This window comes from Chiloscyllium plagiosum, chromosome 36, assembly GCF_004010195.1.
Source record: "Chiloscyllium plagiosum isolate BGI_BamShark_2017 chromosome 36, ASM401019v2, whole genome shotgun sequence".
NCBI classification, from domain to species: domain Eukaryota; kingdom Metazoa; phylum Chordata; class Chondrichthyes; order Orectolobiformes; family Hemiscylliidae; genus Chiloscyllium; species Chiloscyllium plagiosum.
Genome location: NC_057745.1, coordinates 34749069 through 34764527, shown reverse-complemented (window position 1 = coordinate 34764527; position 15459 = coordinate 34749069). Strand labels below are relative to the sequence as shown.

Sequence of the window (15459 nt, the reverse complement as noted above, 5' to 3'; positions counted from 1 at the left end):
CAGCCAGTCAGGCAGCATCTGAGGAGGAGAGTCGACTTTGAGCATAAGCTTTTCATCAGGAATGAGGGGGTGGTTCACGGGGACTGAGAGATAAATGGGAGGAGGCTGGGGCTGGGGGAGAAGGTAGCTGGAGGAAGAATGCCTCATCTTCTGCCTTGGAACCTTCCAACCACATGGGATCAATGTAGATTTCACCAGTTTCTTCATTTCTGCTCCCCTGACCTTATCCCAGAGCCAACCTTCCAACTTGGCACCGCCTTCATAGAATCTCTACAGTGTGGAAACAGGCCCTTCGGCCCAACAAGTCTACGCTGACACTCCAAAGAGTAACCTACACAGACTCATTCCCCTACCCTATTATCCAATATTTGCCCCTGACTAATGCATCAAACCTACACATCACTGAACACTACAAGCAATTTAGAATGGCCAGCTCATCAAACCTGCATGTCTTTAGACTGTGGGAGGAAACCCACGCAGACATGGGGAGAATGTGCAAGCTCCACACAGTTGCTCGAGGCTGGAATCGAACCTGGGTCCCTGGCACTGTGAGGCAGTTATGCTAACCAGTGAGCCACCATGTTGACCCACTGTGGATCTCTTGAACTGTCCTACCTGTCCATCTTCTTTCTTGTCTATCTACTCTACCCTCCTGTCTGATCTATCACCATCATCACCTACCTTCATCGACCTATCTGCATCCTTAGAAGAATTCATACAGAGGACCCTTGCTGTTCTTCATCCTTAGAAGAATTCATAATTTTCATCACCTATAAACAGACCCTACCACTATCTGCATTCTGCAGAGACCATTCCCTCCACGACTTATTTGTTAGGTTCATGGCCCATCAACCCACCCTCCACTCCCAGCACCTTCCCTTGCCACCGCAAGAAGTGCAAAACCTGCGCCCACACCTCCCTACTCACCACTGTCAAAGGCTCCAAAGGATCCTTCCACATCCGACAGAGATTTACCTGTACTTCCACACACGTCATCTACTGTGTTCATTGCTCTAGGTGTGATCTCCTCCACATTGGCCAGACAGGATGCCAACCTGTGAAACGTTTCAGAGACCATCTCTGGGACGCACGCACTAAACAACCCCATCGCCCTGTGGCCAAACACTTTAACTTCCCTCTCGCTCTGCCAGGACCTGCAAGTATGGGCATCCTCCACTGCCAAATTCTAGCCCCTCGACACCTGGAGGAAGAATGCCTCATCTTCCACCTTTGGATCCTCTAACCACACAGGATCAATGTAGATTTCACCAGTTTCTTCATTTCCCCTGCCCCCACCTTATCCCAGAGCCAACGTTCTAACATGGCACTGCCCTTTTGAAATGTTCTACCTGTGCATCTTCCTTCCCACCTATCCGCTCCATTTTCCTTTCCGACCTTTCACCATTTCCGCCACCTCCATCTACCTATCTTCATCCTTAGAAGTATTAATATAAAGGATCCTTGCATTTCCAACTACTTTCTCCCCCCCCTAGCCCCACTCCCCTCCCATTAATCTCTCAGCGCCTTTGTTCACCCCCTCATTCCTGATGAAGAGCCTATGCTCGAAACATTGACTCGCCTGCTCCTCCGATGCTGCCTGACCAGGCAAATCAGGGCAGGATTTATGCACTTAATGGTAAGGACTTGGGCAGAGTTCCTGAACGAAGAGACTTGGGAATGCAGGTTCGTAACTCCTTGAAAGCAGAGTCGCAGATAGATAGGATAGTGAAGAAGGCATTTGCTATGCTTTCCTTCATTGGTCAGAGTATTGAGTATAGGAGTTGAGAGGTCATGTGTGCAATTCAGGTCTCCCTCCTGTAGGAACGATGTTGTGAAACGTGAAAGGGTTCAGAAAAGATTTACAAGGATGTTGCCAGGGTTGGAGGGATTAAGCTATAGGGAAGAGGCTGAATAGGCCATGCTTTTCCAGCACCAAGCTTTTCGACTCTGATCTCCAGCATCTACAGTCCGTTGTTGTTCCTATGTTGTACACCACTTCGTATGGAGCTCGCTAGTTAAACTATTCCTAATACAATGGGCCAGAAAAATTAATTTATCTGGCCCATTGTATTCTGAGGTAACCTTCGCTGTCCACAACACCTCCGATTTTGGTGTCATCTGCAAACTTACTAACGATATCTCCTGTGTTCACATCCAAATCATTTATATAAATGACGAAAAGCAGTGGACCCAGCACTCATCCTTGTGGCACACCACTGGTCATAGGCCTCCAGTCTGAAAAGCAACCCTCCCTCTGTTTTCTATCTTCTAGCCAGTCTTCTATCCAAATGGCCAGTCCTCCCTGTATTTCATGAGATCTAACCTTGCTAGCCAGTCTACCATGAGGAACCTTGTCAAACGCATTATTGAAGTCCATATAGATCACGTTCACCGCTCTGCCCTTATCAATCCTTTTTGTAACTTCAAAAAACTCAAGTTAGTGAGACATGATTTCCCATGCACAAAGCCATGTTTACCTACCCATATCAGTCCTTGTCTGTCCCTCAGGATTCCCTCCAACAACTTGCCTTCCACTGATGTCAGGCTCACCAGTCTATAGTTCCCTGGCTTTCCCTTACCACCTTTCTTAAACAGTGGCACCATGTTAGTGAACCTCTAGTCTTCTGGCACCTCACCTGTGACTATTGATTATCCAAATATGTCAGCAAGGTACCCAGCAATCACTTCCCTAGCTTCCTACAGAGTTCGAGGGTGCACCTGATCAGTCTTGGGGATTTATCAACTTTTATGCGTTTTAAGACATCCAGGACCTCCTCGTTTGTAGTATGGACATTTTTCAAGATGTCACCAGCTATTTCCTCACATTCTATATCTTCCATGTCCTCCTCCCTAGTAAACACTGATGCAAAATACTCATTTAGTATTTCCCACATCTCATGCGGTTCCATACATAGGCTGCCTTGATCATCTTTGAGGAATCCTATTCTCTCCCGACTTGCTCTTTTTTCCTTAATGTATTCATAAAATTCCTTTGAATTCTCCTCAACTCTATTTGCCAAAGCTGTCTGTTGTTCCCTTTTTGCCCTCCAGATTTCCCTCTTAAGTATATTCATACTGTCTTATTCTTTTTTTTAAAGAATCACTCGATCTGTGCTATCAATACCTGACAAATGCTTTCTTCTTTTTCTTGACCAAAATCTCAATATCTCTCATCATCCAGCATTCTCTACAGCTACCTTTCACCCTAACAGGAACATAGTGTCTCTGGACTCTCATTCTCTCATTTTTTGAAGGCTTCCCATTTTCCAGCTACCCATTTACCTGTGAACGTCCACCCCCAAGAAAGTTTTGAAAGTCCTTGCCAAATACCGTAAAAATTGGCCTTCTTCCAACTTCGAACTTTTAACTTTTAAATCTGGTCTAACCTTTGTCATCGCTACTTTAAAAGAATATAATTGTGGTTGCTGGTCTCAAAGTGCTCCCTCACAGACACCTCAGTCATTGGTCTAACTTATTTTCCAAGAGTAGGTCAAGTTTTGCACCTTCTCTAGTAGGTACATCCACATACTGAATCAGAAACCTTTCTTGTACGCGCCTAACAAATTCCTCTCCATTATTCTTACAGATAACTGAGACCTCTTTACAAATGCGTTTCTCAATTTCCTTTTCTTATTTCTCAGTTCCACCCAAATAACTTCCCTGGATGTATTCCCAGGAATATCCTCTCTAAGTACAGAGACAGGGAGGAAAAGATCAGTCTGATATTGATATAATCGGGAAAAGGAGTGAGTCAAATGAGTCAGCAGATGTGTTTTCTAGTGTGTGGAGCTTTTAAGTAAAGAGAGGTCCCAGTGAAATATTCAAGTTGTTAGAACTTAAAAAAAAATTAGTTCGTCTGAATTTAGAGAAATCTGAAAGGAGTCATAAATTTATCTTTACAATTCACGAGAAAGAAAGTGGAAAGCCTCGGTTAAGTCAGATTTTAAAGCTGAGATGGGAGTGATATTTCTGAGATTGTGTCTCTGGAAACAGATTGGAACTCTAATTTGATGTTTATGCTAAGGTGTTTTTAACTGTAGCACTTAATTATTGTTAAGTTTGTTTTTGTTTTGCGTAGTAAACTTCTTTTTATTGTCATAGAGTATCTGTAGCATCGTGAATATATTTTGGGGACAAACCATCACAGCAACCAACGACAGAAGTTTGGAGTAATTATTCTGATTGTCAGACTGTCCAATAAAATGGTGTTTGGTGTACACACAGGCTGCTGCTGTAAGCATTCACCTGTACTGCCATTCCATGTTCAGATTTATCGGCACCAGTGCATGTGCAGAGCTCCCCACCTTTACTTCTTTTATGCTTAGTTTTTACAAGGGATGGCCAAAGTTGAGTCAGTAACTGATTGAATCAATATGATTATTTCTGATCCAATTTTTTTGCCTGAAATGATTTGCACAACTGCATTTATGGAGGAAAGAAATACAGATTGTAGCAAAGTTTCACATTTATCATTTTTAAAACATTTTCCACTGTATGAAAATGTTACCACCTCTAGACACAAAAGATGTGGCAGTGCGTACAGTGCTAAATGACTTCTTTTCTCAATGGCTTTACACTCTTGCTGCAGGGTGAGGCAGGATCTGCCCTCCATTTTCATCTTTTCTGTGGCCTCTTGATCCAGGAAGGTGTTTATAATTCCATTTGATTTTGGCCAGAGTCGAGCAGTTCAGATAGCAACTTCAAAATTATCTCTTTTGTTTAACTCCTCATAGACAAACGCAGGTAGTGATGTCACACTACAAAGCTGTGTTCTTGCACATGCTCAGTTGGTGAAATTGCGGTATTCAGAAAACACAGCCATAAGCATTAAATGTGTGATCTGCTGTCCAGTATTATTGTCTGGTGGATCACAACAACAGGAACAGACCATTCAACGCAAGTGATCTGTGCCAACATTTATGTTCCACAAGCACTGCAGGAGTTCCTTGGGGTCGTATCCTGGGCCTCATCATCTACAACTGCTTCACCAATGACCTGCCCTCCAACGGAAGGTCAGAAGTGCGATTGTTTGCTGATGATTACAATATGCTGAACAGTATTCGTGCCTCCTCGAAAACTTAAACAGTTCGTGTTTGTATGCACCGAGACCTGACAAAGGCAGCACATACATGGGAATGCCAATACCTGCAAGTTGTTCCCTAAGTCACGTACCACCCTGACTTAAAATTGATCCACATCTCATGAACAAATAAAGTTATTTAAGCATAATCAAAAGAAACGAGTTAATTACATCAGTAGCACTAATGTCACAGCCAAAATTGAATAACGAGAGATAAGTAAGTGTCTGAGGTCTTCATGTTTCTTACAAGGCACAGGTACAGCCAATATATATGTAACGTAACTGACACGTCCACAGCATCTTCTGTATCAGGGCTTGATGGTGTATCGTAAAGAATAATCAGCCAAAATGAATAGTTTTGAGAATATCTCTGATCCTGATTAGTCACTGTCTATCAGTTAACTCACAGCCATCATTGTAAATCTGCTGTTTCTGTGCTTCACAATGATGGCCCAGTCTGCCCTTTTGTGGAGGTATTCCAGTCCAAAAGCCCTTCACTAACACAGACTCCCAACTCCTTGGTCACACTGTCATAACTGTGGTACTGACTGCTGAACACTGGAAAGGCTAGGAGACCGCCGCTCTGGAGTTGACCGATGGGTTCAGCACTCTGAATCACATGGAGTGAGTCAAGCTGAACCAGGCCGTTACCACATAAAGCAACTTCTCCTTGTCCATGCAAAGGCTTCTGTTAAACCTTCATCATCATAAAATATTGCAAAAGAAGTACCTAACTTCTAAAGTGGTTATATAATAAGTACTGAATGTGCAGTTAAAACAGTGTTATATTAATTTGAATAACTCCAAATCCCAAGTGCAGATTAAAGTTAAGCAAAGCCTGGGGCATTGGGGTGAATGTGTATTTAAGTTTTCTCTGAATAAAGATGATTTGTAACAGTGCTAATGGCTGTGCGTCATTGGGTTCTCTCTTGGGATCGCCTCCATTTGAAGGGCAGGCTGCCAGGGACTGATGGTTTGGCAGCTACAGGGACTAGAACCCCCAACATGCTGACTGCCAATTTAGTTACGGCACTTACTGCCAGCTTTCTCTCCGGTGGCTCCGCAACAGACCTGTCTTATGGTCCGATGCAGTGGTATATGTCTGGATCAAAATTGTAGACCCCTGTTCTGCTCTCTTTCTCTCTTTTTATTTTCACATTTAAATTTAATAATCGCTTCTATCATATGTGTTGCTTTCGGTATGTGATCACTGCCCTGTTGGCTTAATCAGCTCGCTTTTGAAGCAAGATTACAAATGGAGTTTCATAATTTCAATAATGTATCTGTTGTTTTAACCTGAATACTTTGGTAGAACACAAGAAACAGTCAAAGGAGTTATTCAGAATTATTGGAATTACAGGACCTTGTTACATAGGAATTAAATGTGCAAGTTCTTGGAAAACAAACCATTTGGTTTATCAGTGACTTGGCAGCTCATGCACAAAGTGGTACCCAAGACTCCAAAGCTATCTTCCTGAGAGAGGACATTGGTGAGGCCACTCTTAGAACTCCGTACAATTCTGATCACTTTTCTACAGGAATTATAGGGAGAGGCTAAATAGGTTAGGGATCTTTTCCCTGGAGTGTCGGAGAGGTGATCCAAGGTTCGCTAACTTTAAGGGCATTTAAATGGCCATTGGATGGACATATGGATGAAAATGAAACAGTGTAGATTATATGGGCTTCAGATCAGTTCGGAGAAAGTGAGGACTGCAGATGCTGGAGATCAGAGCTTAAAGATGTGTTGCTGGAAAAGCGCAGCAGGTCAGGCAGCATCAAAGGAACAGGAGAATCGACGTTTCGGGCATAAGGAAGGGCTTATGCCTGAAACGTTGATTCTCCTGTTCCTTTGATGCTGCCTGACCTGCGCTTTTCCAGCAACACATTTTTAAGTTCTGATCGGTTCCACAGGTCGGCGCAACATCGAGGACCGAAGGGCCTGTACTGCACATGTAATGTTCTATGTTTTATGTAGATTTATAAATTTATGAGAGGCATGGCTGGGGTGAGTACCCAAGTTCTTTTTCTTATGTGGGAGAGTCAAAAACCAGAGGGCATAGGTTTAAGGTGAGAGGGAAAAGACTTTTAAAAAGGACCTGAGGGGTAAATTGTTCATGCAAAAGGTGGTGCATAATTGGAACGGCCTGCCAGAGTAAGTGGTGAAGGTGGGTAAAATTACAGCATTTAAATGGGTACATGAATAGGAATGATTTAGAGAGCAAATGGTACGAGGTCAGATTGGGATATCTGTTTGGCGCAAAAGAGTTGCACTTAAGGGTCTGTTTCCATATCGAATGATTCTGTGATTCTAATTGACAATAATCCATTAAACTATTAATTCAAGATTCTTGTGAAAAACAAATTCCACCATTTTCTGAGATTTGAACCAATTTCCTATGAACATTTCCTAAGTGTTCGGATTAGTAATAGTAGCATTATGCAATGATTTTTTCTCCTGACTCTGCCTGCATCAGACCCACAGCCAAATGTTTCCTTTTCACGTATCTCTACAAGCATTTACAGCCTGCTTTCATGTTTTGCTAGATTGCATTCATATTCTGTTCTCTCTTTGCTTATTGGTTCCTGAGTCATCCTTTGTTGTATTTTAAAAACCTTTCAGGCAAATTTATTGGCCTTTTCTTTTAACTTTATACACTTCTGAACTTAACACCCTTGCTTCAGATTGAACTACCTCACTTTCAAACATTATGTAAAACGCTATCATATTGGTTCACTTATCTAAAAGTTCTTTTACAAAAAAGATTGTTAATTAGTCATTTTCATTACATAGTGCTAGATTTAAAAAATTACATGACCATTAATCAGTTCCTCAACATACTGCTTTAATAAACCACCCTGATCACAATTCAGAAACCCATCCTCCACAGCTTTAATGCTCAATTAGTTTACCTCGGCGAAAGGGTGATTGACATTACCTGTTATAACTATTTTGCCCATGCTATATTTTTCTCTAATTTCCTGATTAATATCATGCCCCACACTACTACCATTATTTGGTGGCTTATAAATAACTCCAACCAAAATATGCTGCCCTTTGCTTTTTTTTAATCTCCATTCAAACAGATTCCAAGCATTGTTCTTCTGATCCAAGATTTCCCATTACTAATATACTGGACCCATCACTTCCACCTTCTTGTCGCATACCTTCTATCAAATGCTGCATGCATTCAGGTAGAACGCTGTTAATTTTGTCTTTTTGCCACAGTTCTGCTTTTAAAGTATACTTGATGCTTGACTTTCTCGTCTCTTTTGCATCTTTTTGACTTTCTATTACCAACACTTTCAGTTGGGTTAGCCCTCGGATTTCTGTAACCCCAACAAGCTAGTTTAAACCCACCCCAACAGCACTAGCAAATTTCCTTGCAAAGTTATCAATCCCAACCCCATTAAGGTGTAGCCCATCTAGCTGCCCCAGATATGGTCCCAGTTCCTCAGAAATTTGATGCCCTCCCTCCTACATTAGTTCTCAATTCTTGTATTCTTATTCTCACTTGCATGTGCCACAGGGTGTAATGCTGAGATTGCTGCTTTTGAGGTCCTGCTTTTTAAACTATCTTCCCAACTCACTGAAATCTGCTTTTGGGACCTCATCCCTTTTCCTGTCTATGTCAGCTTAGACGAATATTACAGTGTACCTTGTGGATGGTGTATACTGCTACCACTCTGCTTTAGTATTGTTAAGAAATTAATGTTGGAGATGAAGGATCTGCTGCCAGTCATGTGCTGGATGATTTTCAATATTCTTTTACTGTTGTTATAACTGCACCTATACAGCTAATTGGAGAGTATACCACCACACTCCTGAGCTGTGCCTTGAAAGTAATGGATATGTATTGACGAGCTGAAAATGTGTTGCTGGAAAAGCGCAGCAGGTCAGGCAGCATCCAGGGAACAGGAGAATCGACGTTTCGGGCATAAGCCCTTCCTGAAGAAGGGGTTATGCCCGAAACGCCAATTCTCCTGTTCCCTGGATGCTGCCTGACCTGCGCTTTTCCAGCAACACATTTTCAGCTCTGATCTCCAGCATCTGCAGACCTCACTTTCTCCATATGTATTGACGAGTCAAGAGGTGAATTATGCACTAGAATTCCGAATCTCCAACTTATCCCAAAAGGCATAATATATGCATGGCTCACAGGACTATGATGGAATGTGCTCCAATTGGCTGTATGGGTGTAGCTTTAACAGTTCAGTTCGGTGTGGTCAGTGGTAGTCACAGGATGTTTATGTCAGGGAGTTCAGTGATGGTAATGCCATTGAGCATCAAGGGCAATCATAAGAGTTGTTGGAGTTAGTCATTATTTGGAATCTGTGGAGTTTGTCAATTATTAAAACATTGTGCAATTATCAATGAACATCTCTGCTTGTGACGTCATGATGGAGTGAAGGTCATTGAAGAAGATGAAGATGATTGTATCTAGGACTGAGGAATTCCTGCAGTGATCTGCTTGGATGGAAATGATCGACTGTCAGCAACCACAATATTTTGCTTTGTGCCAAGTATAACTGCTGGTAGACTCCCCTTGATTCCCATTGACTTCACCTTTGCTAGGATTCCTTGATCTCATACCTAATCAAATGCTGCGATTGGTGGAAAGGGCAGTCACTTTAACCTCACCTTTGGAGTTCAGATTGTTTGTTTATATTTTAACCAGTTTTTTAGTAAGGTCAGAATTTAAGCAACCCGAGCAGAACCTAAATTGAATATCAGTGAACAGGTCATTCTTTTGCAAGTGCTGCTCAATAGCATTGTTTCTATAGCTGCTCAATAGCACTTTGATGATTAGATTTTGATTTGATTTTGATTAGATTTGATTAGATTACAGTGTGGAAACAGGCCCTTCGGCCCAACAAGTCCACACCGACCCGCCGAAGCGAAACCCACCCATACCCCTACATTTACCCCTTACCTAGCACTACGGGCAATTTAGTATGGCCAATTCACCTGACCCTGCACATCTTTGTGATGTGGGAGGAAACCGGAGCACCCGGAGGAAACCCACGCAGACACGGGGAGAACGTGCAAACTCCACACAGTCAGTCGCCTGAGGCGGGAATTGAACCCGGGTCTCTGGCACTGTGAGGCAGCAGTGCTAACCACTGTGCCACCGTGCCGCCCACGGTGATGATAGGATGGTAGTTGGCTGAGTTGGATTTGACCTGCTTTTTGTAGCCAGACATACCTGGGCAATTTTCCGCATTGTCGGTTGATGTCAGTGTTGTTGCTATACTGGAATAGCTTAACTGTGGCATGGTTAGTTTTGGAGAACAAGAAACCTGTTGAAATTCTCTAAATGCCATATTATTCCAGTATTGTAGTTTAGGTGAGTTCAACTGAGAATAAGCGATGATACAGTTGCAGTTTTTCTGTTGCTTGAAGGTAACATTGGTGAATGTCCACCATCCAGAGATTTTAAGCAGAGTTGAGGAGGTTCTATGGATTTGTGCTGTTTTTCATGGAGGTCATACCACCAAGCTGCTGGTTGTGTGCTGCTGTTGGAAGATACCTGCTACAGGAGGGTATAGATTGGCTAATGAGATGGGCTGATCGATGGCAAATGGAATTCAATCCAGATAAATGACAGGTGATGCACATGGGCAGGTCAAGCAAGACAAGAAAATACATGATGAACCATCTGACTGGGGGAAGCACCAAGGATTAGAGAGGACTTGATGTACATGTACACTAGTCCCTTGTGTGTCAAGACAGTTAGATAAAGTGGTTAAGAAGGCATATAACACTCTTGACCTTATTAGCTGAGGCATAGAGTTTTAAGAGGAGGGAGGTTATGCTGGAATTATATGAAATGTTGGTTAGGCAACAGCTACAGTATTGTGTGCAGTTCTGGAATACATATTCTGGGAGGGATGTGATAGCACTGGAGGGGTGCAGAGGTGAATTACTAGGATGATCCATGAGCTAACAAAAACAGAAGTTGCTGGAAAAGCTTGGCAGGTTTGGCAGCAAAAGTTTCTGGTCTGACCCTTCCTCAGAACTGATGGTAGCTAGGAAATTTATTTGCAGAAGGTAGGGTGGGGGGAGGGAGTAAGGAATAAATGATAGGTGGGCATAGAGCCCAAAGAGAGAGAAGAGCTGGACAGACAAAGGTGTGAATAATGATCTGGCCAAAAGAGTGAATAGCTGTTAATGGAGACTGTTAGTGGCTCGCAATGGGTAATATGTAATGGCAGACTGTGTGATAACACGATCCGTTGTGTGGGACTGGGGGCTAGGACATGGAAGAGTTCAGGCCCTAAAATTATTGAACTCAATATTGAGTCCAGAGGGCTGCAGCATCCCCAAGTGGAAAATAAGGTGATGTTCTTCCTGTTTGTGCTGAGCTTTGCTGAAGCACTGTAGCAAGCCTGAGACAGAGATGTTGGTCAGGGAATAGGATGATGATGTCAAAGTGGCAGGCAACTGGAAGCTCAGGGTCATTTTTGCAGGCAGAAGGTAGATGCTCTGTAAAGTGGTCACCCAGTCTATACTTCGTTTCCCCATTGTAGAGGAGACCACATTGTGAGCAACGAATGCAGTAGACTAGATTGCGTTATGTGCAGGTAAAGTGCTGCTTCACCTGGAAGTTGTGTTTTGGGCCTTGGAGGAGGGACGAGATAAATAGGCAGATGTTACATTTTCGGTGATTGCCGGGGAAGGTGCCATGGGGCTGTGGGGGCATGTTGGGAGTGAAGGAAGACTGGACCAGGAGGGAACAGTCCCTGCAGAAGGTGGGTGAAGGATGGGAGAGGAGTATGTGTCTGGTGGTGGCATCTTGCTATATGTGGCAGAAATGGCAGCTGATCTCTGGGCTAGAGAGTTTGTTATGAAGAGAGATTGGCCATACTGGGATTGTTTTCCTTGAGAGGGATGTGTTTGCGATGTATGAAATTATAAGGGGTACAGATAGAGTAAACAGGAAGAAACTTCTTCCCTTTCTGAAGGGTTTAATGACCTGTGTGCAGAGATTTAAAACAAGGGGCAATAGGTTTAGCTTAAATGGAACAAAGAAAGAACGAAGAAAATATACAGCCCAGGAACAGGCCCTTCGGCCCTCCAAGCCTGAGCTGATCCAAATGTACTGTCTAAACCTGTCGGTCAATTCCTGAGCATCTGTATCCCTCTGCTCCCCACCTAGTCATGCATTTATCCAGACGCATCTTAAATGAATATACCGTGCCTGCCTCTACCACCTCTGCTGGCAACACGTTCCAGATGTCCACCACCCTCTGTGTGAAGTACTTGCCGCATGTATCCCCCTTAAACTTTCCATCTCTCACCTTGAAAGTGTGACCTCTCTTATTGAATTCTTCACCCTGGGAAAAAGCTTGTTTCTATCCACCCTGTCTATACCCTTCATGATTTTGTAAACCTCAATCAGGTCCCCCCTCAATCTCCTTTTTTCTAATGAAAACAAACCTAACCTACTCAACCTCTCTTCATAGCTAGCACCTTCCATACCAGGCCACATCCTCGTAAACCTTCTCTGCATCCTCTCCAAAGTGTCCACATCCTTTTGGTAATGTGGCGACCAGAACTGTACACTGATTTCTAAATGCGGCCAAACCAATGTCTTGTACAATGTTAACATGACTTGCCGGCTCTTATACTCAATACCCCGTCCAATGAAGGCAAGCATACTATAAGCCTTCTTGACCACTCTATTCACCTGTGTAGCAATCTTCAGGGTACAATGGACCTGCACTCCCAGATCTCTCTGCCCATCAACTTTTCCTAAGGCTCTTCTGTTCATTGTATAATTTGCTCTAGAATTAAACTTGCTTAAATGCATCACCTCACATTTGTCTGGATTGGAATCCATCTGCCACTTTTCCACCCAACTCTCCAGTCTATCTATATCCTCCTGTATTCTCTGACAGTCCCTTATGCTTTCTGCTACTCCACCAATCTTTGTGTCATCTGCAAACTTGCTGATCATACCAACAGTGTCCTCTTCCAGATCATTTATGTATATTACAAACAACAGTGGCCCAACACTGACCCCTGTGGAACACCACTGGTCACCTTTCTCCATTTCGAGAAACTCCCTTCAACTACTACTGTCTCCTGCTGCTCAACCAGTTCTTTATCCACCTAGCTAGAACACCCTGCACACCATGTGACTTCACTTTCTCCATTAGTCTACCATGGGAACCTTATCAAACGCCTTACTAAAGTCCATGTATATGACATCAACAGCCATTCCTTCATCTAACAGCTTGGTCACTTCCCCGAAGAACTCTATTAAGTTGGTAACGCATGATCTCCCCCGCACAAAACCATGTTGCCTATCACTGATAAGCCCATTCTTTTCTAAATATAAGTAGATTTTATCCCTCAATACCTTCTCCAGCAACTTGTCCACCACCGACATCAGGCTCACTGGTCTGTCATTACCCAGAATATCCCTACTACCCTTCTTGTACAGGGGGACAACATGAGCAACCCTCCCGTCCTCCGGCACCTCACCTGTATTTAAGGATGCCACAAAGATATTTGTCAGGGCCCCAGCTATTTCCTCTCTTGCCTCCCTCAGCAACCTGGGCTAGATCCCATCTGGTCCTGGGGATTTGTCCACCTTAATAACCGCTAGCCTACTCAACACATCTTTCCCTACTTATGTCAAGATGTGAGGAAAAGCTTTTTCACCCAGAGGGTGGTTGGAATTTGGAACTCATTGTTTGTAAGGGTGATAGAGACAGAAACCCTCCATGTTTAATAATATTTCATATTTAAATATTAGATGTTCACTTATGATGACAAGGTTATGAGCCAAGTGCTGGAAAATAGAATTGGAACAGTTACGTGGTTTGTGCTCGGCAAAGGTGGAGGTGATATGGCTTAGAACTGCCAACATGTAGACTTTGTTTCAACCTGGTACATGTGTCCATCTCGCAGCCCATTACAGCAGCTGCCCAAACTTCTGGAAGCACAAAGTCTTTGATCAATATAAGAAAACACTGGGCAAAATTTATCATTGAAGCACCCCTATTCCTGGTGATTTACCGCATAAACCTCAGTTGCCCACCTATCCTTTAAAGATGTTCGAGTTAAGTTGGTGGATGTATGGAGTCAACATCCTACTCAAATCAATTAAATCAATTTACAGTTGAATGAAAATTAGGTCAAGAAAATCCTTTGTTTTGCATTTCCTCTATTTTAATTTATACACTGTATCTCACCTTATAGGACATTTTGAAGAACACAGATATGAGGCGTTATTCTGTTGTGCAGGCTACTAACACCACTGTGATTCGCGAATCCACTAATACCTACATAATTGCACGTCATCTGACTGTCCGGTTTGTACTATTTGTGTGATTTTCCTGCTGATGTTCATGATGTCTTCTGCATCAGGCATTTTATTATGTGAAATGGGATCTATAATATAAGTTGTTTAAAACTCTAAGGGGGTATCACTTTTGGTGGTCAGTGAAGGTTCCACTGTAAGCAGTCTTTTTCATTGCTTAGATAGATCTCATTATTATCTTTACAGTGCATCCTGTTGGTTTCAAGGGCATTTTTGTCTCTATTTGGGAAAATGGGTTTGATTTGTTTTCAATCCCAGCAACCAAAATGACAATGGTCCATAAGCAACCAAAGCAGTTTGCTGAATCATCATTGCAATCTGCTGACACCAGCCAACATTAGCCTGCCAACTTGTGCCCACTAATGCCCAGAGTAACAGCATTGGTGGGGGACTTCATTGTTTTCATCATGCTTTCAATATTTTCTTTAACAAGCATCAGCATTCAGTGCAGACTTATTGTGTCTAGTTGTGTCAGGGCTGTATGAAAGTTTTATCGCTGGAAAGTTATTCCCTCTTTCCATTTATTTTCAGGACGGATTTCTGTGTACATAAAGATGAACCTTGTGATACTGTAGGTGAGTAGAAGTTCTTGAAATAAAAATTTGCTTCTAAAGAATGTACATTGATTAAAACTTGACCTTGAATTTAAAGAACTTGATATTACATTTTCAAATTCCTTTTCTATGCTTTTTCTCTAGTATTTTTCACGGTGTTTGTGTATAGAATTTGTAGTGTTTATTCTACCCTTCCATGAGTATTCATTTAAATATAAACATAGTTAAACCTCAAGTTGCAAGATTCCATGCCTGTTGAGTACTTGATTGAGCTCACAATTTGCAATATGCTTGGTTTTCTAACCATACTGGTACTTGCCCAGTTCTGTGTTCTGTATTCTGGCCAAGCAAGGTTTTATACAAAAAATATTGAACTGTGGAATGCTCTCCTCCTAAGGCAATGGGTGCAGGAGGCCAAATAAAACTTACAGGACAGTGATTTTTAAAAAAAATATATTATTTGATTATATGGATCAAATAGAATTGAGATGTATTT

The 15459-nt window shown here is 42.5% G+C and overlaps 1 protein-coding gene across 1 annotated transcript in view; it reads left to right on the top strand.

Annotated features, from left to right (window-relative positions):
* Positions 1-15459, top strand: part of adamts17 (ADAM metallopeptidase with thrombospondin type 1 motif, 17) — a 655987-nt gene that overhangs the window by 142029 nt on the left and 498499 nt on the right. The window contains exon 7 of the mRNA XM_043677648.1: positions 14941-14984. Coding sequence (XP_043533583.1) covers positions 14941-14984 — 44 coding nt within the window. The remainder of the gene's footprint in view (positions 1-14940; positions 14985-15459) is intronic.